A 27,265-nucleotide genomic window follows, 5' to 3' on the forward strand; every position below is an offset into this window, starting at 1 on the left:
TTGGTGTACAGTCACATAAAAAAAAGTATTGTATGGCCCCCCATGGACGAAACTTGGCATGCATTCAGAGGGTCTCATAATGATCCACCACTTTCAATTTTGTGCACTTTCGACAATATATGTACAGTGGGGAAAATAAGTATTTGAACCCCTGCCGACTTCGCAAGTTTGGCCACTTGCAAAGAAATGTGTGATCTAGAATGTTAATGGTAGGTGTATTTTAACAGTGAGAAACAGAATATCAACAAAAAAAATCCAGAAATCTGCATTTTATAAGATCTATGACTTTATTTGCATTTGATGCAAAAAATAAGTATTTGAACCCCCAAGCAAACAGCAAGAATTCTGGCTCCCGATGGCCAGTTATGTGCCCAAAAAGCACACAGATTAGTCCTCATTAGGTCTAACAAGGTATACCTGATCTCAACTGGTGACCTGTATAAAAGAAACCTGTCCAAAGAATCATACTTCACACCTTCAACCTCACCACCATGGGCAAGACCAAAGAGCTGTCCAAGGACGTCAGAGATAAGATTGTAGACCTGCACAAGGCTGAAATGGGCTACAAAACCACCGGCAAGCAGCTTGGTGAGAAGCAGATAACTATTGGTGCGATTATTCATAAATGGAAGCAACACCAAACAACTGTCACCCGCTCTAGGTCTGGGGCTCCATGCAAGATATCCCCTCGTGCGGAATCAGTGATCATTCGAAAGGTGCAGAATAACCCCAGAACTACACAGGGGGAGCTTGTGAATGATCTCAAGGCAGCTGGGACCAGAGTCACTAAGAAAACCATTGGCAACACACCACGGTGTAATTTTTTGAAGTACTGCAGCACTCGCAAGGTCCCCCTGCTCAAGGAAGCGCATGTACAGGGCCATCTGAAGTTTACCATTGCACACTTGAATGATTCTAGGGAGGATTGGGAGACAGAATGTGGTCAGATGATACCAAAATCAAGCTCTTTGGCATCAACTCGACTTGCCGTGTTTGACAGGGGGGGGGATGCTGAATATGACCCCAAGAGTACATCATACCCACCATCAAGCATGGAGGTGAAAACATTATGCTTTGGGGCTGTTTCTCTGCCAAGGGTACAGGACGACTCCACCGCATCAATGGATGGGGCCATGTAACATGGAATATTGGGCTTGAACCTCATTCCCTCATTCCCTCCCATTGAAAACACAACCTTAAAGATTTGGAGAGGATCTGGAAAGAGGAGTGGACCAAAATCCCTCCTGAGATGTTTGTAAACCTGGTGACCAACTACAAGAAACGTCTGACGTCTGTGCTTGCCAATAAGGGTTATTCCACCAAGTACTAAGTCATTTTTGTCAGCCAGTTTTGGGGGTTCAAATACTTATTTTTTGCATCAAATGCAAATAAAGTCATAAATGTTATAAAATGCTTTTTTCTGGATTTTTTTGTTGATATTCTGTTTCTCACTGTTAATATACACCTACCATTACAATTATAGATTACACATTTCTTTGCAAGTGGCCAAACTTGTGAAATCGCAAGGGGTTCAAATACTTATTTTCCCCACTGTATATGTTTTAAGTGACTGGAGTTGTGAAGAGTGCATAGTTTGAGGGTCTGCCACGCCCACACCCTTCAAACTTTGTAAAAGATTCTCATAACTTTTAACTCCCCATTGCTTTTAACTCCCCAGTAACCTGACCACGTTTGAAGGCATTACCATTCAGTGGAGGCTGGTGGTTTTTAAAGTGAGGGAGGAAGGACTGTGCGCCTGGTTGCCATTGCCCTGCTTATTCCTTTGGTGGCATAAGTATGTGAGATACAAGTTGTTTCAGGGTGTTTTTGTGGACTAGAGTACTACAAAATAGCAGGCAGGGATACAATTGATACAAAGCCACCAGTGTGGCACCATTGTACTTAAAAAGCTGGTGGACAGCATGTCTTTGGACTAGACAAGGCCAGAAGGAAAGGATGCAAAGCCAATTAGTCAAACCAGGCCTACTCTTGATTTGAAAAACTACATTCTAAATGTTGGGCCTACCATTTGGCCTTTTTCCCCCTCAATTACTAAAGCTATTGGTTACTATTTGACTCATTTTCAGCTGCAATTGTTTTAAGAAAAATTAAGACACAAGACCAAAAGTGATGCATCATGCTCTGAATCATTCACTAACATTATTTTTCACTAACTATAACATGGGCTGTTAGCCTAACATTGTTTGTGGCAAATGTGGATGTTTCAGAATGTTGGTCAATGTTCATTGATCACTTAGGGGTGGACTGACTTTGACTAAATTTTGTATTAAACAGAAATATATTTTTATGTTTGGCTTTGTGTCTGTTTTAGAAGATGCTTTAAGCTTATATTAAACAAATAGACCTATGGAAATTGAACAAACCCTGAGTAAATTGTTCTCTAAAATTGCAAAAACAAAAACTTCCTATAATTGCTGCTCAGATTATGCCAGATTATTACAGCTATCACTCAAAGTAGCCAAGTATGAGCCCAATGCCCAAGTGACAAGTAGGCTAATTAGAATAGATACGAAACACAAATTTCCATTCAGAATGTCAGCTGAACGTGAACAGTCAGACTATCAATAGGCGTATGAACGATTTAAACAAAACAGTACAGCCGATTGTTTTTGTATGGTACCAGTGAGCTATAAGTATTTAGCATACCATTTAGTATTAACGGAAGCGGTTTTACCATTGGGTTTAGTGACTTGGATTTTTGGAACAGGTTTCCCTGTTGTTTTGATACTAACCTTCTCTCTGTAGCTCAATGAATGAAACGGTTTGTTCAATAAAACATGAACAATATCTTCGTTCTCCATTGCACATCCTCTTTATTTGCAATCTTTCTACAACAATCTTTAAGGGTGACGTGTTATCCATATCCTTCTGCAGAATGGTTGAAGAGGGAAACTTCGTTCGGTATTAATGTCTAATCCCCTCCCTTCAACGCCAAATCCGTTGTTTATTGGTTAAGCGATATTGGCGCAGACTCAGACTCTATGGAGATCTTTCCTCCCCTGGGAAATGTAAGTGAATGAGCCCCACGAGCCGCCAGTATCAGAGACAGATCCCATTGATCTCAATGGGAGCCAAGGGGAGGACGTCCTCCGTGCAGTAATTTCTTGTTACGATAGGGGGTGCTAATGTTATTTTAACTCAGGGAAACAAATTATAATATTCATAGTATTAAAAACTAGCCTGGATACCAGCCTGAAATCTGCCCACAAAATTTTTGGTCTGGGAGATTCAGTCTGGCTTTGAGCTAGTTGGGAGAGATTCAAGTCTTCGAAAAAGTCGAAAAAGCAATCTGACCACCAATCAAATTGTAAGGGCGGGCTTTATACGATGATGGACAGATGATCAACCAACGCTTGAGTTGAATTAACCGGTAGATTCGAACTCCGACCAAGATGGCCGCTTCTCGGGAGCTTAGTGGGGAATATTTTATTTGAATTAAGCTATCTACACAACTTTACGTCTACATTGACATTACGTCTACATGGTTAGTTGTGTATGTGCAACACGAATGTTGCAGAGTATTGTTTGTCTTAACTAAAGCTCTCTAGACCATTACAGTTAGGTCATTGCTAACGCGTACACCAAAAACCCATTGAAACACACTGTAGCTTCTAGCCTTGCTGCTAATTAAGTAACGTGAGCAGGCATATCTCAACAGATATTGACAGCGCATTCATTTTGAAAGAGGAACAGAGAAACGCGATCAAGGCATTTGTCGATTGAAAAGATGTTTTTGCCGTCCTTCCTACGGGATCAGGTAAAAGTTTAATCTATCAGATGGTAATACTACGCTGCTCTGTTTGGTTCTAGGTATCCAATTCAGCGAAGAGGCATTTTCTTTCCTGGTTCGTTGAAACACGCCCCATAATCACAGCCCAATGGGTCAGGATCAGACTCATATTCTGACTAGAATTATGAGTATGACATCATCAGGCTAATTAAAAACTGATATCAAACTGCATTTTTAAAGGAGTTTAGTCAGTTCAATTACAAAAATACATTCTCAAAAAGTTTGAGGAGGTTCTTCCTCCGTTTCCTCAATGGAAGAGCCTCCTCTGTCCATTAAATCTGTAGGAGGAGTTCAATCACATGCAAGGTGTGGAAACAAAGTGAAGTTTCCAACCACCAACATGTGGCGCTATAGGTGATATCAGTCAGGCATAAGTACGTGTTCGGGCCGGACCATCATCCAGCCTAAGACATTGTCTCTGGATCAAACAATGTACGCAACAGTTATAAGAGACTTTGTGTTTTGTGGCAAGCACTAACAAGTTAGCAAAGTTTGAGGGTCTGCCACGCCCACACCTTTCGACTAGTGAGAAAATCCAATAGAACTTTTAGTCGCCCAAAACTCTACCGAAGATGGACGGTTACAGGCTTGATGTCCCTGGCAAATTTGGTATTTTTTGAGCACTTTGACATATATTCGATTAAAACACCTCATTTTTGCTTTTTAATTTTTTACTAGGTGGCGCTATACATGTAATGACTGGTTATGGTATGGGTTGACATGGCCCCTTGACACAAACATACAAGAACAATTTGGCCCTCCAAGGCCCTACGGTTCTCGGGATATTTGAAGAAAACTGTGTCGCGCCACCTACAGGCCAGTTGGTGTATAATCATATAAATCAATTTATTGCATGCCCCCCCCCCCCCGAACGGAATTCCACGAAACTTAACGTGCAGTCAGAAGGTGTCATAATGAACCCCCACCTCCGATTTCGTGCAGTTCTGACCTTGTCAACTTACAATTAAAAGTTTTTAGAACACTCCATTTTTGCTTTTTCATTTATAACTAAGTGGCGCTATACATGAAATAAGTGGTGGTGGAATGGTTGATGTGGTCTCTTAAGACCAACATACAAAAAAAATGTGGTCCTCCTAAGCCCTTCGGTTTTCGAGATATTCACAGAAAACTGAATCGCCCCACTCTCTCTAAAACGGGTCCAGTCCGATGGGGGTGCAACGGATCAAAACGAAACTCAATGGTTCCACGCTCATCTAGTGGGGCTACATGCCCACTAAAATTCGTGCACCTCGGTGTTTCAGTGTCCCGGGAATCGCTGACAGAAAATCGGCAAACAGAAAAAAAAAAAAGAAAGCGGTCATAATAAATAGATATAATTGCGGGGGTAATTGTACATTGGTAATTATAATGATCATGGGTTATTTCACAGTGCCACAAAGGGTTAGCTGTTCCGAAGAAAGATGGCGATATTCAACCTCCACACCTGGCTGAGAGCGTCCTGCTGAGAGATGGTCCAGACTATTCAACCTCCACACCTGGCTGAGACAGCCTGCTAAGAGATGGTCCAGACTATTCAACCTCCACACCTGGCTGAGAGCGTCCTGCTGAGAGTGAAGTGAAAGTGAAAGTGACTCTATGGCAGAGGTGGTGTAGACACACACACACTCTGAAATCCACCTCTGCATTTAACCCATCCAGGGAAGTGACACACACACAGTGAAGTGTGGTTACACACTAACCCGGAGCAGTGAGCTGCCTTTGGCGGTGCCCGGGGAGCAGTGATCGGGGTTAGGTGCCATGCTCAAGGGCACTTCAGCCGTGGATGTGGGCATGGGAGAGCAGTGGTCTACCACTTCCCCCGCCCACATTTTTCCTACTGGTCGGGGATCGAACCGGGCGGCCACCCTGCGGTTTCCGGCCGATGGTCCAGACTTTTCAACCTCCACACCTGGCTGAGACAGCCTGCTGAGAGATGGTCCAGACTATTCAACCTCCACACCTGGCTGAGTGCGTCCTGCACCCCCCGGAACATCTCCTTTGTCAACATCTATGACCTGTTCTGGGAGGGGCCTGGTCTGATGAAGCATGATGGCCTCCACCCAAACCCAATCGGAGCCAATCTGCTCTCGGACCACATAAAGACCACCCTAAGGCATTGACATTCTGTAAAAAGCATCACAGACTCCAAGGCATCAATTCTAATAATACTATTCATGTAAATGACTCTGAATCTGGTCTTGTTTGGTACAGAGCAACATACAGAATGACGTTGCTACCTCAGAACAGGCAGCTTCATGTAATATTATGGCATGCGCCTATTAGATTCCAACTTTAATCTCCACCCAACGCATAGTAGAAGCAAAGGCCATAGATACAATGGTAACGCTAGAAACCCAACTTATTATATTATTCCTCCTTCATGTCAGACCCTCTATCCAGAAAATATTTCAATGGCAATTCTGAGGTCCCCATCAGGCAAAACGTTTCTCATTAACGATGTTATGTGTGAACATAAATTAGACTGTGATGGAGCTCATTTCCAAGAACTGTTAATGACTAATGAATATAATAATCCACTGTTGAAAGCCACTGTTGAAAAAAATTATCGACTACAGTTTGCCAAAAGGCATATGGGAGTCTTCATGGTCAAGTGGAAGAAGGTTCTGTGGTTTGATGAGACCAAAGTGGAGCATTTTTTCAACAGTGGCTCTCTTCCATGAAGCTTTGATTGGTGAAGAACCCAGGAAACAGTTGTTGTATGCAGAGTCTCTCCCATACCAGCTGCTGAAGCTTGAAACTTCTTCAGGGTAGTCATAGGTGTCTTGGTGGCCTCTCTTACTAGTCTCCTTCTTGCATGGTCACTCAGTTTGTAAGGATGGCCTGATCTAGGCAGATTTACACATGTGCTCTATTACTTCCATTTCTTGATGATGGATTGAACAGAATTTCAGGGGATGTTAAGTGCCTTGGACATTTTTTTGTATCCTTCCCCTGACCTAAACTTTTCAATAACCTTTTCTCTGAGTTGCTTAGAGTGATCTTGGGTCTTCATGGTGTAACAATAGCCAGGAATACTGATTACTGAATACTGACCAGTGAATGGACCTTCCAGACACAGGTGTCGTTATACTACAATCACTTGAGACACATTCACTGCACACTGATCCCCATTTCACTAATTGTGAGACTTCTAGCACCAATTGGCTGGACCTCTGTTGAATTATGTCAGTCTATTTAAAGGGGGCGAATACTTATGCAATCACTTATTTTCATTAAATATTTTTATTTAATTTACATAACTGTGTAGAAATCACTTTGACATTAAAGAGGGCTTTTTTGTGATTTTTTTTGTCCAAAAAGCCAACTTATATTGCCCATGACTGATTTATAAAAGCAATAAAAGGGTAAAACATCCAAGGGGGTGAATACTTATGCAAGGCACTGTATGTACAAGTGCATGTTTTAACCAGAGGTGATAAGAAGGGAACTGTGCTTCTTCCGATCTTGTGCAAAACTGCCATCCTTGCAAGACAGGGAGCTTCGCAGCTTACTGCTGGAAGCTAAACTTCTGCCTATAAAAAACATTTTGCGAGGGGTTTATTATTGCTTCACTTTTAGCCTTGTGCTGGGAGGGGAGCCCGATTGCAATTGTTGTTGTTGTTTGTCTAATAAATATACTTATATGCAGCTCCGGAGTCCTGACGAATTTTCACCTATCAGACTGCATGTTTTGAACTGAAAACTGAAACCATTATCCATACAAATTATGATAAGATTATTATCACTGGTGATTTAAATTTACATGTGGATAATGTGGACGACTCAAAGGCCAGGAATTGTATAAATCTCCTCCTCTGATCTAGTGATTACAAAGGGTCTTACAACGGTCATATCATCTATCTGTGATCTCGCCCTTTCTGACCACTTTTGTATTTGCTTGACATCATTGTTACCTAAAGTTAAACATAGTACTAAATGTTTTTGGTCTTTTTATGGTATGATTCTTATAAATACATCTTTCTCAACTTAAAAATTATACTTTGCCCGTGCATTTTTCGTGAAATGTAATTTGTAAATCTATAATTATCTGTCTGACGGTTGATCCTCAAATGCAGTCAATACAACACTCGCATTCACTTTTTTCAGCTTCCACTGAGTATTTTGATATACACAAACACACATTCCACATGGCAGCTTGACAGATAAACTACCGTATGCATTGCCCAAACTCACCTTACCCACATTCTGTGAAACAAAGTCATAATCAAGTCATAATCCTCCAATCCTCCAGTAGCTGATGTATACATGGGTATACATCAGCTACTTTTGCCCTTTGGCTCAGTTACTTCATTCGAAGTGGGATTTACAGTCTTCACAGGGAGTCAACCCTCTCCCCACATAGGAGAGACAATCCGTCACCCAGCATCTGTCCTGTAATACAACATGAGGTGCTGTGCTCCGCAACAACTGGCAACAGGGCTGATACGTGGTGGCAGGAGGGACAACAGGGCTGGTACGTGGTGGCAGGAGGGACAACAGGGCTGGTACGTGGTGGCAGGAGGGACAACAGGGCAGCTATGGGGTGGCAGCAGGGACAACAGGGCTGGTACATGGTGGCAGCAGGGACACAAGTCCAAGGCGGTAATCTACCCCACACAAGATGCTCAGTCACTCTTCATCCTTAGTGTGCCTACCTAATCTAGGATGGACTCACCTTTCCATCTCTCCAGATTAGTCAGAAGACGTAGAAACTGCCTGCTGTCCTCCTGACCGACAGAATCAGGCTGACACGCTAGAAACTATCATTGGACATTGTTCCTACAATCAATGGAATTGCCTGCCTCTCAACAATCAATAATGGGACTGCAAAATGGCATCCATACATCTCAATTGTGACACAACACCCAGAGGACTAGTCTGCTACCCTCCACAGCCAATGAGGACAATATTAACAGGGTCCTGAGACTCATCTGGCAACACACCTGCTTCCTCAGATGCGGCACAACGTCTGCACTAAGCATGGTGGCCATTGTGCCAGCAGTACACTGGCCCAGCTTGGCAAAACAGTCAGATGAAAAGTGGTCAGCGCATAAGGATCTGCTCTGTGCAGAATAGAGAGTTTGCTTCATGGAGCTGGCTAACGTATCCAATGTTTCCAATGCTTCATGGAGCTGGCTAACGTATCCAATGCTTCATGGAGCTGGCTAACGTATCCAATGTTTCCAATGCTTCATGGAGCTGGCTAACGTATCCAATGTTTCCAATGCTTCATGGAGCTGGCTAGCGTATCCAATGTTTCCAATGCTTGCAAGAACAAAACTGCAGCGGGGGCGGAACAAGGCCATGTAGATAGACTCCCTACATGTCTCAGGGGCAGTCGCATTCCAATAAGCTCCGCTTGGGACGTCACAAGTAGCAGCAAATCTGAAGTGCTCGCTGAAGCAAATCTTTTCTGACACAGAGAAACAATAACAAACCATTGATAACCATTAAACACTAAAAAAAGTGATATTTTCATATGTTCCATTTAATGTCAGTTCTCTTACAAAGGGTCAAATGGTCCTCAAAGCCCACACAAATTTCCAAACATATTTTATTGGTAATTTCACACCATACAAAGAAACCACCTACAGAGCCATCAAAAACCTTTACAGAAATCTTCCTAGGTGGCTAAAACAAATCTAAAACAAATTGCACAAAATTGCAATCATTACATATTACATCACACATTTGAGTGTTTATGTGTATGCAGTTTATATATATTTGACCTATGATTTAAAGCTTGAGATAAAGCATTCATAAATAATATCTTTGACTCTTCTATTTTACATCATAGTAAATGCATTAACATCTTGAGTGTGTATGTGAGTGTATATACACCAGCTGGGTCATGATGTAGTGTTCAGTGACACATTCCTCTCAGTTTCTTCCCAGAACTGACACCCTTAAGGAAAGAAAATGGTGATTAATCTCACAGGCTATGAAAATAAACTCTTATCAATACAACATCAACATAAACAGAAATGTCTTCAGTGATACACATTCATTAATAGTACTGTACATTTTATAACAACGTGCAGTAACAGCTTTCAACACAAGTGGGGTCAGTCTTACCAGTTAACCCTTCTCCTGCTCCAGAGGGGTTGCTCTCTCTTCATTCCTTGCAAGTGGGATGTTACCTGGAAAGTATTAAATGAAATATTGCAACTTCACTCATAATGATAGCAGTCCCTGAGACACGCATTAGCCTCACTGTAACATATTCTGTTTCTCCACATGCTAACTTTTAAGGTCTAATGTAGGCAGCAGCATACAAAAAATGAACGCAAACTTTAAACTCATTTGTTCAATTTAGAACTTAAGAATTAATTAACCATCCACAGAAGATAAATGCTGTCCACACCAGACTATGTTTTAAACATTAGGAAGTCAAAGTCAAAGTGTGTTTATTGTTGCATGTACCAAATTGCTTCAGCACAGCAAAATTCTTACGACTTGGCCAGCATCATTCATCTACGCAGTAGACGTCATACATATGACATATACCAAAAAATACCAAAAAATAACATAAAACTCTATAACACTATGACAATAAAACATATAAAATGTAACATTAACATACAACAATTTAAAGAACAACATATAGCTCTGTAACACTGATATTATAACAATATAACATATAACATTAACATTCAACAATTAAGAGTAGGGCCAATAGTTTTCCGCGAAAACGGAAAACGGACGGAATACGCGGAATGGACCATCTGAAACGGAATGGACCATTGAAAACGGAATTGTAACTTTTCAAACGGAAACATAATTTTGTGCATCAAAATCGCCCAAAACCCCCTGTATTTTACCCTGTAGAACTGAATTTCTTTCAAATAAACACAACAACGATTGCAACAATGAACAAGCATTAATTGAAGAACAAAAGCAGTCAGAAAATGTCACATCTGCGATGAACTCTGCTCCGGCCACGCCCCCCTTTTCAACGGTTGTCACGTTCATTTGCTCATCTTCCCAATCGCATTTAATACAAAAAATGTTAAGACTTCTGTTCTGTTGATGGCTGGCAAACAACAATCTAAGAAGGGCACGTATTATTCACTGAGTTACCAAAGCAGTCTTCTTTATGGGGACTAATTAGCACTGCGCTGAATTACATTAACATGAGTTATTGCTACACAGTAACAATTACACAACTAATATGACTAGATACATATAATAGTGGACATTACACTATGCAACATGGATCTCATTCATATCTCATCCAGTCGAAATCTTAACACAATTGAACCCATCTTTATTAAAGCGTATACTATCAACATAAGAACAGAACATAGCTAAATCTCCGCTTAGCATGCTAACCACTACTAATAGCACTAGCAGGTAGCCCAAAATTTGGTATTTAATACCTGATTTAACACAGTAGCAACTTCATGAAAACCCTTACTTTCATTAGGTTTGCACATAATGCCTCACATACAGGTCGAACAATGATGATTTAAGCATTGGAAATGTATAAGGCACAGTACGGTCAACTACTTACGGTGCGGTGCGTAAGCTCAAGAGAGCGAAAGCACTGACACCAATCCTTAGCACTTTCTACCGGGGCACCATTGAAAGCATCCTGTCCAGCTGCATCACTGTGTGGGGCAGCAGCTGCACTGTACACAGCAGAAAAGCACTGCAACGCATAATGAACACAGCTGCTAAGATCATTGGTGCCTCACTCCCTTTCCTGCAGGACACATACACCACCAGGCTCACACGAAAAGCCACCTCAATTGCGAATGACACCAGCCACCCCGCACACATCCTGTTTAGCCTACTACCCTCTGGAAGAAGGTACAGGACCCTCCGTTGCCGCACCACCAGACTCAGCAACAGCTTCATTCACCAAGCTGTCAGGACACTAAACTCTCTCCCCTCACTCCTCCCAGTCATATCCAAATTCCCCCCCCCACTCACTGTACCAAATTGCCCTTTTTTGCACTACATAACCTCACTTTATGTGCTATTTGTTTATCTGTATGTTCTACTTGTAGTATGTAATGTCTTGTCTGTATGTTTGTATGTCCTCTCTGTTGTGCCAGTGCACTTACAACCCGAATTCCAGAAAAGTTGGGACGTTTTTTAAATATCAATAAAATGTAAGCTAAAAGACTTTCAAATCACATGCGCCAATATTTTATCCACAATAGAACAAAGATTACATAACAAATGTTTAAATGGAGAAATTTGACACTTTTATCTACTAAATGAGCTTATTTCAAATGTAATGCCTGCTACAGGTCTCAAAATAGTTGGGACGGGGGCAACAAATGGCTGGAAAAGCAAGAAATTTGGAAAAAATTCAGCTGGGAGAACATCTAGCAACTAATTAAGTTAATTGATATCAGTTCTGTAACATGATTAGCTATAAAAGGGATGTCTTAGAGAGGCAGAGTCTCTCAGAAGTCAAGATGGGCAGAGGCTCTCCAATCTGTGAAAGAGTGCGTAAAAAGATTGTGGAATACTTTAAAAACAATGTTAGTCAACGTCAAATTGCAAAGGCTTTGCAAATCTCATCATCTACAGTGCACGATATCATCAAAAGATTCAGAGAAACTGGAGAAATCACTGTGCGTAAGGGACAAGGCCGAAGACCTTTATTGGATGCCCGTGGTCTTAGGGCCCTCAGACGACACTGCATCACTCATCGGCATGATTGTGTCAATGACATTACTAAATGGGCCCAGGAATACTTCCAGAAACCACTGTCTGTAAACACAATCCGCCGTGCCATCTGCAAATGCCAACTAAAGCTATATCATGCAAAAAGGAAGCCATATGTGAACATGGTCCTGAAGCGCCATCGTGTCCTGTGGGCCAAGGCTCATTTAAAATGGACTATTTCGAAGTGGAATAGTGTTCTATGGTCCGACGAGTCCAAATTTGACATTCTTGTTGGAAATCATGGACGCCGTGTCCTCCGGACAAAAGAGGAGGGAGACCTTCCATCGTGGTATCAGCGTTCAGTTCAAAAGCCAGCATCTCTGATGGTATGGGGGTGCATAAGTGCATACGGTATGGGCAGCTTTCATGTTTTGGAAGGCACTATGAATGCTGAAAGGTATATTAAGGTTTTAGAGCAACATATGCTCCCCTCCAGACAACGTCTATTTCAGGGTAGGCCTTGTGTATTTCAGCAGGACAATGCAAAACCACATACTACAGCCATTACAACAGCATGGCTTCGTTGTAGAAGAGTCCGGGTGCTGAACTGGCCTGCATGCAGTCCAGATCTTTCACCTATAGAGAACATTTGGCGCATCATTAAACGAAAAATACGTCAACGACGACCACAAACACTTCTGCAGCTGAAAACCTATATAAGGCAAGAATGAGACCAAATTCCAACACCAAAACTCCAGACACTGATAACCTCAATGCCCAGACGTCTTCAAACTGTTTTAAAAAGAAGAAGAGATGTTACACCATGGTAAACATGCCCCCGTCCCAACTATTTTGAGACCTGTAGCAGGAATCAAATTTGAAATGAGCTCATTTTGTGCATAAAATTATAAAATGTCTCTGTTTAAACATTTGCTATGTTATCTATGTTCTATTGTGAATAAAATATTGGCTCATGTGATTTGAAAGTCATTTAGTTTTCATTTTATTCAAATTTAAAAAACGTCCCAACTTTTCCGGAATTCGGGTAGTATATGTTTCACAGTAGGAGAGTGGGTAACGTTTTTTCGAATACTTTGTATGTCTTGACATTTGAAGTAATTGACAAATAAAGCTACTTTGACTTTGACTTTGACTTATATGTTAATATTTGACAGGTTTGGGGGAATAGGACCTGCTAATAGCCTGCTCCGACCATCTAAAGTTGCCTGGTTGGAATAAGGTGTTGGTACAGTATGATGTTAGAGCAAGAGCTTCACATTTAAACCAATTCATTTTCTATCCTAAAAATCTAACAAAGGAGTTGATAATGGATAACAATGCAGGGATGAAGTCTCTGAACTGCTGACAAAAGTCAAGGTATCATCTGCATATAGCCAGGTGCATGGTCAACTAGTTAAAGATATCATCTGCATATAGCCAGGTGCATGGTCAACTAGTTAAAGATATCATCTGCATATAGCCAGGTGCATGGTCGACCAGTTAAAGAGATCATCTGCATAAAGCCAGGTGCATGGTCGACTAGTTAAATATATCCATTAAAAATAAGCATCAAGACACATGTGACTGAGACATTATGATCATGCAAGTTGTGTAGGCCTTCTATGTTATTGTGTGACCTTAGGTTTCATTTTAATTTGTGCAATATTCTTCCCAGTAGGGGTGATGTGCCAAATTACGGCAATAAGTTTGAGCCCGCTATTGCCGGTGGAAGAAATTAGTTGATGGCCACTTAAAAGCTATCTGTTCTGAAACCAGTAGAACGTTTGAGTTTCTTGTGTGTAGCCATCATGATAAGGAGGCCTTGCTGGAGTGTTGCTAGTGAGACAGATACATTTCTTTGTTTTTGTGTTGTTTTTTTGTTTGTTACTTTCCTTTTCTTCATGTTTGGTGTGCCGGAGTTTTTGACAAATGGGACTTCTTCTCGTTCACATGGAAGATAAAAAGCATTTTTGGGCTCCTCAGTCCGACTTCTCCTATGCCACTCGATTACCCTACAACATTTAGTGGCAGTGGTGGGATGCCAGTGAAACACCTTCAGTGAGGTTCAGCCAAGGGCATTTTCTCTTTCTTTCGTTTTGTTTCACATTGTTTCTATAATGGCAGTGGTAGAGGCATGATGGAGGTATAGACACAAATTGGATGTGTGTGTTCATTAAGCAGGGGAGGTGTGTGATTGGATGTGTGTGTGTGTTCATTATTCATGGGAGGTATGTGATTGAATGTGTGTGTTCATTAATCATGGGAAGTGTGTGATTAGATGTGTGTAATGTGTGTTTTCAAACTCTCACTCCAAGCCCACATCAGTAAAACCACCAAATCTGCTTTCTTCCACCTTAAAAAACATCTGCAGACTCCGGCCCTCGCTGTCAGACACTGTTGCGGAGACTCTAATCCATGCCTTCATCACCTCCCGCCTGGACTACTGTAATGGTGTGCTTTGTGGTCTCCCCACAAATGCACTGCACAAACTACAGCGGGTCCAAAATTCGGCTGCCAGGATCCTCACACACACAAAGCGGTGGCAACACATTACCCCTACACTCAAGAAACTTCACTGGCTCCCAGTAAAGTCACGCATCACCTACAAAATCCTACTCCTTACATACAAATCCCTCCATGCTCTTGCTCCCCAGTACCTCCGCGATCTCATCCATCATCCCCCCTATTCAAGGTCCCTGAGGTCCTTTGGCATGGACCCACTTGTCATCCCCCGGTCCAGGCTACGGACTTTTGGTGACAGAGCCTTCTGTGTTGCTGCCCCCACCCTTTGGAACAGTCTACCTCTCCATATCCGCCAAGCCCCCACACTGGCTACGTTCAAAAAGCACCTCAAATCACACTTATTCTCTGAGGCCTATGGTCCCTAAATCACTCTTCCCTCTTCTCTTCTCCCCCTATTCCCCTGCCCCATCTCATTTTGTAAAGCGACCTTGGGTTACTTGAAAGGCGCTATATAAAACTAAGTTATTATTATTATTATTATTATTATTATTATTATTATTAAGCATGGGAGGTGTGTGATTGGATGTGTGTGTTCATTAAGCATAGGTAGGGCAAATAGTTTTCTGCGTCAAAAAAAGCAAATTCTGTGTCACGTTTTTGGTGATTCCGTGTTTTCCGCGTAAAAAAAAATAACAGCCGTAAAATGCCTTTCCGCACGTTAACTGTATGAAAAACTCTGTTGATAGTGATGTTGCCTAGCAACGCTGTCTGCGTGCGTGCAGCTCCCTCAGTTAAGATTGTGACGAGTTCAGTTTGTCGCCAAGTAGTTGACCGTACTGTGCCTTATACATTTCCAATGCTTAAATCATCATTGTTTGACCTGTATGTGAGGCATTATGTGCATACCTAATGAAAGTAAGGGTTTTCATGAAGTTGCTACTGTGATAGATCGTGTATTAAATACCACATTTTGGGCTACCTGCTAGTGCTATTAGTAGTGATTAGCATGCTAAGCGGAGATTTAGCTACCGTAAATCCTCAAATAAGGGCCGGGATTCAATTAGAAGCCGGGCTTCAGATAGTAGCCGGGGTCGTGGTCCATACGGACAAATAAAGGCCGGGCCCCGAATACAAGCCGGGGGTAAATGAAAGTAGCCTACCGGTATATTACTATAGCCTACCAGCATCAGTCCGTCGGCTCAAAGGCATCACAATTGAATTGAATGCATTTCACAAATACATGTTCTCCTCATGTTTAATATTATATTATATAATATTGTTGGCTAATCTCATGGGCTGTTTGCAATTAAAAAAGAAATGTCCTCACGTAGGACTACTAGGCGTATATTTAGCCTAAATGCACGTATCGTATAGCCTACTGTTGTTTATCTGTAACGTTTCAGTTGGCTAGGTTACTTTTTCCAGAAGGGATCATAAAGCAGTAGACTTACGTAACTTTGATATTAAATTCAAAGAGATGGTGTATGCTGATTGCTGAAGAACATTCGGGAGAAAAAGCAGCAAAGAAGTTTGATATTGACCCGAGACGAATGCGATAGGCTACGACTAGCAGGTGGAGGTAGAAAGTAAGTTAGGCTGAATATCAAACCAGCTCGTTGAATACATGTTTTCAGTCCGCAATAAGCATAATAGAGTGTCTAGAAAAATTATTAAATTCAAGGCTTTGGGAATATTTTCCTCCGTGACTGACAGTGGAGACCATAACTTCGATGTTTATTTTTTACGTTGACACACCCCGACCTAAAGCGCTACGCGATGTGCAGGAAGTGTTGAACGCATATGCAATGAATTATATTCGCCTACTGCAATTATGCCCATTATTTAAATAATACAATTCTATAACAGAAGATAAGTAAGAAATAAAGGCCTGCCCCTAATACAAGCCTGCCCCAAATAAAGGCCGGTGCGCTGTGCAGCCTAAGTAAATACAAGCCCTGGCCACTATTTGAGGATTTACGGTATGTTCTGTTCTTATTCAATTCAATTCAATTCAATTCAATTTTATTTGTATAGCGCCATAACAATACAATTGCCTCTCGGCGCTTAACAGAGCCCAGAGCCTGAACCTTATGTTGATACGCTGTAATAAAGATGGGTTCAATCCTGTTAATATTTCGACTGGATGAGATATGAATGAGATCCATGTTGCCTATTATATGTATCTAGTAATATTAGTTGTGCAATTGTTATTGTGAAACCTCAAACTCATTAATCTTGGTCTCCCTACCTCACTGTGCTCATGGATCCTGGACTGTCTCTCAAACAGACCACAGAATGTCAGAATAGGGCATATGACATCCTCAACTGTAACCTTGAACACAGGTGCGCCCCAGGGGTGTGTACTCAGCCCAGCCCTCTACACGCTCTTCACCCATGACTGCGTGCCTATACACTCATCCAACACCATAATCAAGTTCGCCGATGACACCACTGTGGTGGGGCTCATTAGTAACAACAACGAGTGCCATTATAGGCAGGAGATCGAACACATGGCAGAGTGGTGTGTGGACAACAATCTGGTCCTAAACACAGCAAAAACAAATTAGCTCATTGTGGACTTTAGGAGGCCCAAGAGGACCACGCAGACCCCACTTACCATCAACAGGGAAGAAGTGGAGAGGGTGGACTGGCTTATTTGACACTGGTTCTAGTGTTCAGCGATTGCTAATTTGACACTGGTTCTATTGTGTAGGGGTGGCTTATTTGACACTGGTTCTAGTGTGTAGCAATGGCTTATTTGACACTGGTTCTATTGTGTAGGGGTGGCTTATTTGACACTGGTTCTATTGTGTAGCGATGGCTTATTTGGTTCTAGTGTGTAGTGATGGCTTATTTGACACTGGTTCTATTGTGTAGCGATGGCTTATTTGGTTCTAGTGTGTAGCGATGGCTTATTTGACACTGGTTCTATTGTGTAGCGATGACTTATTTGGTTCAAGTGTGTAGCGATGGCTTATTTGACACTGGTTCTATTGTGTAGCGATGGCTTATTTGACACTGGTTCTAGTGTGCAACGATGGCTAATTTGACACTGGTTCTATTGTGCAGCGATGGCTAATTTGACACTGGTTCTATTGTGTAGCGATGGCTTATTTGACACTGGTTCTATTGTGTAGCGATGGCTTATTTGGTCTATTGTGTAGCTATGATCTCTGTTCCAAGCATTGATTGAAGTTATGGGCCAGTACATTAAGGTTGCTTCTGAACAACTATTGTTTTGAGTTGAAACTGGAATGCAAAACTTTCTTCTAATTCCCTCCTGAAAAGACAATACACCTTTCTGCCTTTGAACCAAATGAGCTAGTTTCCAATTGCACTGTTGACACAACAGATGTCACACTTTTGCCCACCTGTTGGAGCCACGAAGTACTCATCAATGACTTGACTAGAAAGATGGAGCAGCTCTTCAGCACATTCTCCCTCATTTATGGTGTCCTTCCGCAGGTATAATGATCTGGAAAGAAACCACACATACTTTAGATTAGGGAGATCGCAAGCTGATACTTTTTATCTAAATGATACATTTTGATCTATTCAATTCTGATCAGTTTTTTTCTCAGGTGTTTATGCCTTCATAACACAAATTAAACTAGTTGACCATTTTTATGTCCTAGAGATAGCCCCAAATAATCAAATGAAGCCCTGAAAAGAACACCCCTTTCCATTTTCAAATCGAGACTAAAGACACTCCCCCTTAGTGCATCCAATAGTCATGAATAATTGCGTCAAAAACTAATCACCTGTTGCAACATTCTTCACCTCTTCTTGTTGGTGGCCAAGCAGCGAAGCTGCGAAAGCCACCTATTGGTTTTCTATTTATTATTATTAGGCTATTACACACATGGGAGTCTATGGCAGCCCCTAGAACCGCATGGTCAAAAGTTGTGAAATTTGGCACACTTATTGGGACCAGTCCTCTCATCAATTTCACCAAGTTTCATGTCTCCCACTCCAACCCTCTAGCGCCACCAATGGGTCAAAGTTGAAGATGTATTTACATGTATGTTACTTTTGAACCATATGCCACATTTTCCACAATTACCTCGTTTCTACCGGGGCCGGCCCGGTGCCGGAGTCGGGCCGGTGCCCAATCTGGCACCAGTTCTTGCGTTTCCACCGGGGCCGGGTTGGTGCCGGAGCCGAAAATCGGGCACCGGCCCGGCTCCCTAAAATTGCTGGGCCCAAAATCGGGCACCAACTATGTCACAGAGGTGGGCGGAGTTAACTCACCAGAAACAGACATTTCCGCCGCCATTTTTTTCAGCCGTTACTCAAGATGATGAGTGAAAACGGTGACAACATACATGGAAAATCGATCCAGCAGTGGACCACGGATTAAATACATACCTCGACAGCAATTTAGCCATCAACAGAAATGCAAGACAAAATTGAAAAGTCAGTAAGGAAAGCTAAAATATATGAGGAAATACGAGGAGAGTCGGAGACAGCAGGGTTCAAAAGGACAACAGACCTGATAACAAACACATTAAAACTAATAAAGAAAGCTTTCATCCATCAAAATGTGTTGGTTTGTCTGCCTTGTATACATTAAGTCTTTCAATCTGGCTTGTTGTTTTTGTGTGATATTACACTTGAAATTAGTAGTTGACTTAGCAAGTTCTTGTAGCAGCTAGCTAACTAGCACTAGCTGTCGTGAGGTACTACTATTATAGCTGTTATGCTAGTCAACTTCCATCATGAGCTGCATTGCCTGCTCGTAGAAAACTCGTAGTTGCATCATTAACTGAGACCGTGATATAGTGCTGGTTTTGTATTGTGTGTACTGTAGAAGATGTGCCACTTGAAAACGAAAAAAAAAATAGCTCGACTAAGCAAGTTCGTGTAGTAGCTAGCTAACTAGCACAAGCTGCTGTAAGGTATGCTAAGGTTGTTATGGCAACTGGTTAGTATCAGTGTAGTAGCTAGTCAACTCCGGTCATGAACTGCATTGCCACTCTTTTGATCTACGTGAGGAAATATAGAAACCCGTGGCCAAGTAAACAGAACTTTAACTTTAGGTCGTATGGTACTACATGGTATTAAAAAGTTAAACATAATTAAAGTTTTTATCGAAATGAATTTGCCTTCTCGCTGGAAGAAGACCACTCGTGAATAACTCACAACTGTAACCATAGGAGCATGTCATAACATTCCATGACGTTTAGTTTTGGTGCAGAAACCGGCTCCGGCAGTGGAAACGCAGGCCGGTGCTGAAAGGAACCAGCTCCGGCTCCGGCACCGGCCCGGCCCCGGTGGAAACGAGATAAATGAGGTATCGTTGGATTCCCTGGATCAAGGCGAGTTCAACGCACAACGACATCATAAACAGTTATAAAAATGTTCTGCTAATTCCAATGTTAAGGAAAAGCATTTTTTCGCAACTCCTCCTACATATTTAATGTTAATGCCTTCAAACTTGGTCAGGATACTCTTCAGCCATGGGGGATCAAATTGTATTGAGGGATTGTTCAAAATCTCAAAGGTGTGGGCGTGGCAGACCCTCAAACTTTTACTTATTATATGTTTCTTCTTCTGCAATGGGGAGTCTATGGCAGCCCCTAGAACCACATGGTCAAAAGTTGTGAAATTTGGCACACTTATTGGGACCAGTCCTCTCATCAATTTCACCAAGTTTCATGTCACCCATTCAAACCCTCTAGCGCCACAAGTTGAGGATGTATTTAAACATGTGGTCAAAAGTTTGTTAGTTACACTCAATCAAATTGATGTTGCCGAAATTATGTGGCTGCCATTTTGAATGAATGACTATATCGTTTTTGGTGAATATCAAATATTCACCAAATTTTGGAACAGATTATCTTCAGACCTCAATCACCTCGACTTGTCAAAATAGGACTGAATTACAGCTGTTTAAACTATTTAAACTTGGTCCAAATTTGACAACCATTGCCACAGGAAAAAAAACGCTTCTATTTTGGAAGAGTAACTGAACTCTGTGATTTCCATCACCGACAATAGCTCACTAGGTAAGTGAGTTGGTGATTGGTACCCTGTCGTAGGCAGCCTCATCGGTTCGAATCCCGCCTCGACTAAGTAAATCAAAAGCCTCTTCTGAGTGAATCGAAAGCTTCTTCTGGATCATCTGACCAGCTTGGCCACCACATCGCTGCTTGCAGCTATGTTTTAGTGTTGGTGTGGACTATAGTGAGTGCTTGTTGTAGTGTCAAGGCAGGCCTTTGCGTATCTCGGGTATCAAATTGACTTTGCATAACATTGCCCCTCATCACCATATCCATCAAGTACATCTATGCATATCTGTAGCCGAACTCTACCCACTGACTTTGTTTATTTTTTCCCCTCCTTCTTCGCTGTGGGATGCTGCTGTAGTCTCCTAACTCGATCTACTTGTAGAAACCCTCAGCTCACACGTACCCATCCCCACCATAATGTTATACACTTACCCCATACTCTGTGCTAGCATTTTCGTGCACTGTAAATAATTGCTACCATCGGTGTGTTTTTCTGTTCCTTCTCTACTTACCCTTGTATAGTAACCCTAAAAGAACACTGAATACCCACGTAGCTGCATAATTTGGATGCATAATGTATATACCATAACATTTACCCCATATATGCTGTGTAGCCCCCCCCCGTCTGGCACCCCCCCCCCCTTCTACCCAGCTGGCCTCCAGCAGACACAACTATAAACCAATACAAGAGGATGGTGTGTGTGACATCCACAGTTCTAAGCTCACCTGTCATATACAACAGAACAATACAAGAGGATGGTGTGTGACATCCACACAGTTCTAAGCTCACCTGTCATATACAACAGAACAATACAAGAGGATGGTGTGTGACATCCACACAGTTCTAAGCTCACCCGTCATATAAAACAGAGTCCATTGGCTCCACAGCCACTGAATTGACATTGAGAAGTTGATCAGCAAATTGGATGGCTTTCTCCAAACAATCTATACCCTCCTGGTTACGGAAGTCCACCAGAGCAAGTCTCTCCAGTTTGTTCACTACTTCACTAGGTACTTCCATTGCCTAAAGGGAAAGGGAAAAATAGTTCATTTTTATTCAGTAATAGTTCAGTGATATTAAAATTGGTGGTTATATGGGGTGTATTGTTTTTACATGGATTAATATCACCTCATATGGATAGTAATCCTGAAGGTCATAATAAAGAAGTTGCAAGGCAACACAGGTGGTACAATTCCACATTGAGTGAGCTGAAGACAGGTTCAAGAGCTTAGAGAATAAATTGCTAAAGCAATCAGAACTATTGATTAAGACCTTCCTGCCTGGTGAACTAAAACTGTTTGGACATAAATAAAAAGGACTACAATGACTTGTTTACCTCTTCTTGTTCGCTCTTTGTTGTGGGTGTGGAACGTAAGCAACCCCACAAAATGTGATTGGTTGTTTGCATGTCACTTGTGTAATGTGATTGGTTGTTTGCATGTCACTCGTGTAACTCCCCTACTATGCTTCATAGGATATAATGCAGTCTAAATGAAAAGGATTTTCACAGAAATTAAGTTGAAGTTCATGAAGGACTTAAACTTAATTTTCATTAAGTCATCCTTATTTGGGGCTTTTATAATCTCATTTGATAAAAGTAATAGAAAATCAGTTACCAAAGAGGGTCCAGTCTTCATAGCTGCCTGCCATTTAGGCGCCTGTGGTACCTGAGAGAATAAAAGATGCACCTGTACTTTAAGATCTGCTGTTGATATTCATCAACTTCTCATTAATCAATAGCATGTCATTGAGTGACAGCTAGCTGCTGTTGCTCTGTTTCAACACTTAAGCTAAGCAGCAAATGCACACGAGCAAAACAATTTGAAGAGGATAATTTCTGGGTAATAATAATAATAATCTTTATAGAGCACATTTCAAGCACCGTGTACAAACAGACAACATTGGACCTAATTCTTGAACGCAGTTAAGAAAAAGTTAAGAAATTTCTTCTTAATAATGATAATATTTTTGTATCATTTCCAATTATGTTTCACATTTATAGTCATGATGCCGACACACTACACGAACACTGCAAATGGCAGTGAATATAAGCACTAAACTCGGAAAAGTCATTAAATATGAAACAATACAATTATGTCAAATCATTTATTTTAGAGACATTAAACATTGAACAGTGTATACCCACTAAACTGGTCTTGCCTGTATCATGTATTTACCACCGGATGTCTGTATATATACTACGTACATGGACCAAATGCTGGCTCTGTACAACCCCTGTCAATTCCCTTCCCCTTCTGTCACACAACCATCCCCCTTCCCCCATTTTTATCTCCACCCGGCCGACCTCAAGCAGATGGGTCCCCCGTGATTCTGCTTAAGGTTTCTTCCTGCCTAACAGGGTTTTTTTCGTGCCCCTGTGCTTGCACTAAGGGGGTTCAGGCTCTGGGCTCTGTAAAGCGCCTAGAGGCAATTGTATTGTTATGGCGCTATATAAATACAATTTCATTTAATTCTATTGAATGGGGTCAAATTGACCCCACAAATAATAGGAGGGTTGAGAAGACACTGAAGAGAATGTTCGAGAATGAGGTCCACTGTGAATAACATAATAATATGAAAAACGAGCTTTGCATTTCCTAAAGGTAATACCACGAAAGCAAACACATTCAAATTGCTAAATAAATACGAAGTAAAATATTAGAATATTGAATGCAATTCAATGGATGCAAAGACAGACAAACAATGGAGAAGGAAGGCCTAATGGAAGATTGGAGAGGGGCGTTTAAAGACTGATAGATAAAAAGATAGAGATCGAGAGATCTGGCAATGTGTTAAGGACATAAAGAAAGATAGAGTTAACGAAAAAATAAAGATTGGAAGATGGGTTGCAAGAGCTTCACTGTGGTGGTCAGTGTGGCTGACATGGTAATTATCAACCAAGACCTCGTACTCGACTCAAACATAAAACAGATCTCAGACATATTTTTTCCATCTACACAATATTGCCAAAATCTGAGCCTCCAAATAATACAGAACGCTGAGACGGATCTCACCCGTGCTTGCCTCTCTATACCAGCTCCCTGTCATATAGAATTGTAGCCTGAAGATGTCATACTCATAATTCTAGTCAGAATATGAGTATGATCCTGACCCATTGGGCTGTGATTATGGGGCGTGTTTCAACGAACCAGGAAAGAAAATGCCTCTTCGCTGAATTGGATACCTAGAACCAATCAGAGCAACGTAGTATTACCATCTGATACATTAAACCTTTACCTGATCCCGTAGGAAGGACGGCAAAAACATCTTTTCAATCGACAAATGCCCTTATGGCGTTTCTCTGTTCCTCTTTTAAAATGAATGCGCCGTCAATATCTGCGAGATATGCTTGCTCCCGTTATACTTATTAGCAGTGAGGCTAGCTAGCTACCATGTGTTTCAATGGATTTTTGGTCTAAGCTTTAGCAATAACCTTACAATAATGGTCTAGAGAGCTTTAGTTAAGACAAACAATCCTCTGCAACATTCGTGTTGCACATACACAACAAACCGAGTCAATGTAAACATTAAAAAAGTCGTGTAGATAGCTTAATTCACGCCGCCATCTTGGTACTATTTCAAATCTACCGGTTAATTCAATTCAAGCATTGGTTGATCATCTGTCCATCATCGTATAAAGCCCGCTCTGACAATTTCATTGGTCAGATCGTTTTGCTGAAAACTGATATTGTCTCCCCAATATGCACAAAGCCAGACCTAATCTCCCTGACCAAAATTGTTGTGGGCGGGGTTCGGGCTGGAATCCAGGCTAGTAGAATTGATTACTAAGTGCTCCATCGATCATACAAAGTCCTAAACGGTTTAGCTCCAAATTACCTCAAGCAATTAGTTGTCCCCTATTGCCCATCAAGATCACTTTGTGCAGGTCACCTTGTAACTCAAAGGATAACAAAAAGTACAATAGGAGGTAGAGCCTTTAAAAACCCATCCAAAACCCTGTCGCAACATTCTTCACCCCTTCTTGCTGCCCATGTTGCTGTGTGTGGCAAGAGTGGGCTACAGACAGCACATGTTGAAATGTGTAGGGGGGCCTTTACGGATCCCGGTGTTGTACCCGATTCAGCACCCCCGTCGGCAGATGCACCCCCTTGACGCACCACTCGCTTGATCGGAAAGGAAAGCAGTTCGCCTAAACAAACGCAGGGAAAAATACTATACTACGATTTCATTATTCGTGAAAGAGATGGAAGAGAAGAACACAAGTGATTGTACTCTCTAGAACAGTTCTAAAGACTGTAAACAACCGATGTTTTTCTTCCAAAAACCTCGGATAATAGCAAACGCAAAAGAACACCTTTTTGTTCTGTGGAAATATATAGCCTACCCCAGCCATGACTACAAAATGAATTAACGTAATTTTGAATGAGCAAGTTGAATGTATTTGACACGCGGTTTCACAAGACTAAATAACGAAATGCAGTTTAGTATCTAACAGGAAGTGCAAATAAGCAGAAAGTGCAGAATATGTGCATATGAATGGCAGTGGTATATACATAATGAGATACTATTGTATATAATAAGATACAGTATGTGCAATGTGAGCAGTAAGGTTGTTAACTTATTAAAAGACTATAAATAAGATACAGTATGGATAGATATGTACAGTAACACAGAGTAGTAAAATATGACAAAGACTATAGACATGAGGAATGAATGAAGAATAAGCAGCATTTGATGTTGGGGTCAACAGAATTCTTTTAAAGGGGGGGGGGGGTGCATATTCTGCCTGGTGTGAAAATAGGCCTGTCGTGATATGCACCCCCCCCCCTTTAAAAGAATTCTGTTGATCCGATCATCAAATGCTTTTCAGAGTACAGACATGGGACTAGTATTAGTAAGCAGAGTGAGTTTCATGCATGTGCCACCTTCCTAGTAAAAGTGAACAGGGGGTGCTTATTCTTCATTCATTCCTCATGTCTATAGTCTTTGTCATATTTTACTACTCTGTGTTACTGTACATATCGGTTGTTTGTACTCTTTAGAACAGTTCTAAAGACTGTAATCACTTGTGTTCTTCTCTTCCATCTCTTTCACAAATAATGAAATCGTAGTATAGTATTTTTCCCTGCGTTTGTTTAGGCGAACTGCTTTCCTTTCCGATCAAGGGAGTGGTGCGTCAAGGGGGTGCATCTGCCGACGGGGGTGCTGAATCGGGTACAACACCGGGTACAGTAGATTTTACACTATTTCCACATGCTACGACACGCCCACTCAAATTAAAGCGAGCATTTCGATCCACCAGAACCACACCTGGCAGGCATGTAACAAACTGAAATAGCAGGCTAGTTAGCATTATATTCAGCAATATGTCCTGTCACTTTCAAAAAAAAATCTTAGAACCTTTCTTATATAGCTTTTTTTAAGCAAATGGAACGACCAAGCGAAGCCATAATCCTACACTTTTCAAGTGGATTACTAGTTTTGGACCAAAACTCTTTACTGCTGAAATTTCAAGTCGGAAATATCCGAGTTCTGAGTTGTTCTTAATGCACCACTACTTCTCGTTTTCCCGTGGATTTCATTGATTAAAAGTAGGCTTAAGAGAAACAAACACGTTGACGAGTAGACGGTCAGTGAGTAACGTTATCGAGATGCTCTTACCTTTGAATTGTGAACATAATTTACGTCACTGAAGTAAGGAGTTAAAACCGTAAAGAAGGAACACTGCGCCAATTGACCTGGTCCAGAAGTCACCAGTGCATTGTGCTGATGATTGATACATCTTAGATGAATTGCAGCATGTTGCAAATTTCGCCTAATTGTTCGCGAAAACATTGCACTGAAAACATTAGAACTTACAGCGAAACTGTAAACGCCTGAGTAGTGGCGGTCGCTTCCGGTCTCGATTTCTGGATTGGAGACGGTACAAATTCAAAGTAAAAGCCCAACAATACTGCAGTATAACAACAAAATTATATTTCATTATATTAATTCATAAAGTGGCGAGGAATTTTTACATTTAAGGCTCTAAAAACACATGTAGGCTAATAAGACCTGGAAAGGTGACAAAGACATCAAGATAGATAGAGTCAAAGATGGATAGATAGCTAAACAGGCAGAGAGAACTTAAATTAGATTAGATTCAACTTTATTGTCATTGCACAGAGTACTCAGACAACGAAAAGCAGTTAAGCATCTAACCAGAAGTGCAAAAAAGCAGTAAAAGCACAGAGTTTGTGCAAATGTAAAGTGGAATATGTAAATAAATGAGATATGTACAGTAAGAAATAGATATGGAATATGAACAGTATTGATACAATATTAGTATAAGTACATAGTGCAGGTGTAAGTATAAGTGGGCTATCACCGTGGTGCAAAAGATATGTCAGAAGTGGG

At 41.3% G+C, this 27,265-nt stretch overlaps 1 protein-coding gene across 1 annotated transcript; it reads right to left on the reverse strand.

Annotated features, from left to right (window-relative positions):
* Window positions 1-9,347: 9,347 nt before the first annotated feature.
* gatc (glutamyl-tRNA amidotransferase subunit C) lies at window positions 9,348-26,740 on the reverse strand. The gene is made up of 6 exons (XM_080853643.1): window positions 26,531-26,740; window positions 22,525-22,575; window positions 21,762-21,931; window positions 18,268-18,371; window positions 9,887-9,951; window positions 9,348-9,716 (listed from the first exon to the last, which is right to left on the reverse strand). Exons 1-5 carry the CDS (start codon window positions 26,702-26,704, stop codon window positions 9,890-9,892), a joined length of 561 nt encoding a protein of 186 aa, XP_080709769.1. The 5' UTR covers window positions 26,705-26,740; the 3' UTR covers window positions 9,348-9,716; window positions 9,887-9,889.
* Window positions 26,741-27,265: the final 525 nt, after the last annotated feature.

Source organism: Sprattus sprattus (assembly GCF_963457725.1).
Source record: "Sprattus sprattus genome assembly, chromosome: 16".
Taxonomy (NCBI): domain Eukaryota; kingdom Metazoa; phylum Chordata; class Actinopteri; order Clupeiformes; family Clupeidae; genus Sprattus; species Sprattus sprattus.

Bases quoted from the DNA above. Each gene is read 5' to 3' on its own strand.
- gatc (XM_080853643.1), bottom strand. From the start codon at position 26,704: ATGTTTTCGCGAACAATTAGGCGAAATTTGCAACATGCTGCAATTCAT. The intron at 22,576-26,530 runs GTAAGAGCATCT...TTATTCTCTCAG, and splicing joins ATTATGTTCACAATTCAAAG to GTACCACAGGCGCCTAAATG. The intron at 18,372-21,761 runs GTGAGCTTAGAA...GTTTCTTTCCAG, and splicing joins GACTCTGTTTTATATGACGG to ATCATTATACCTGCGGAAGG.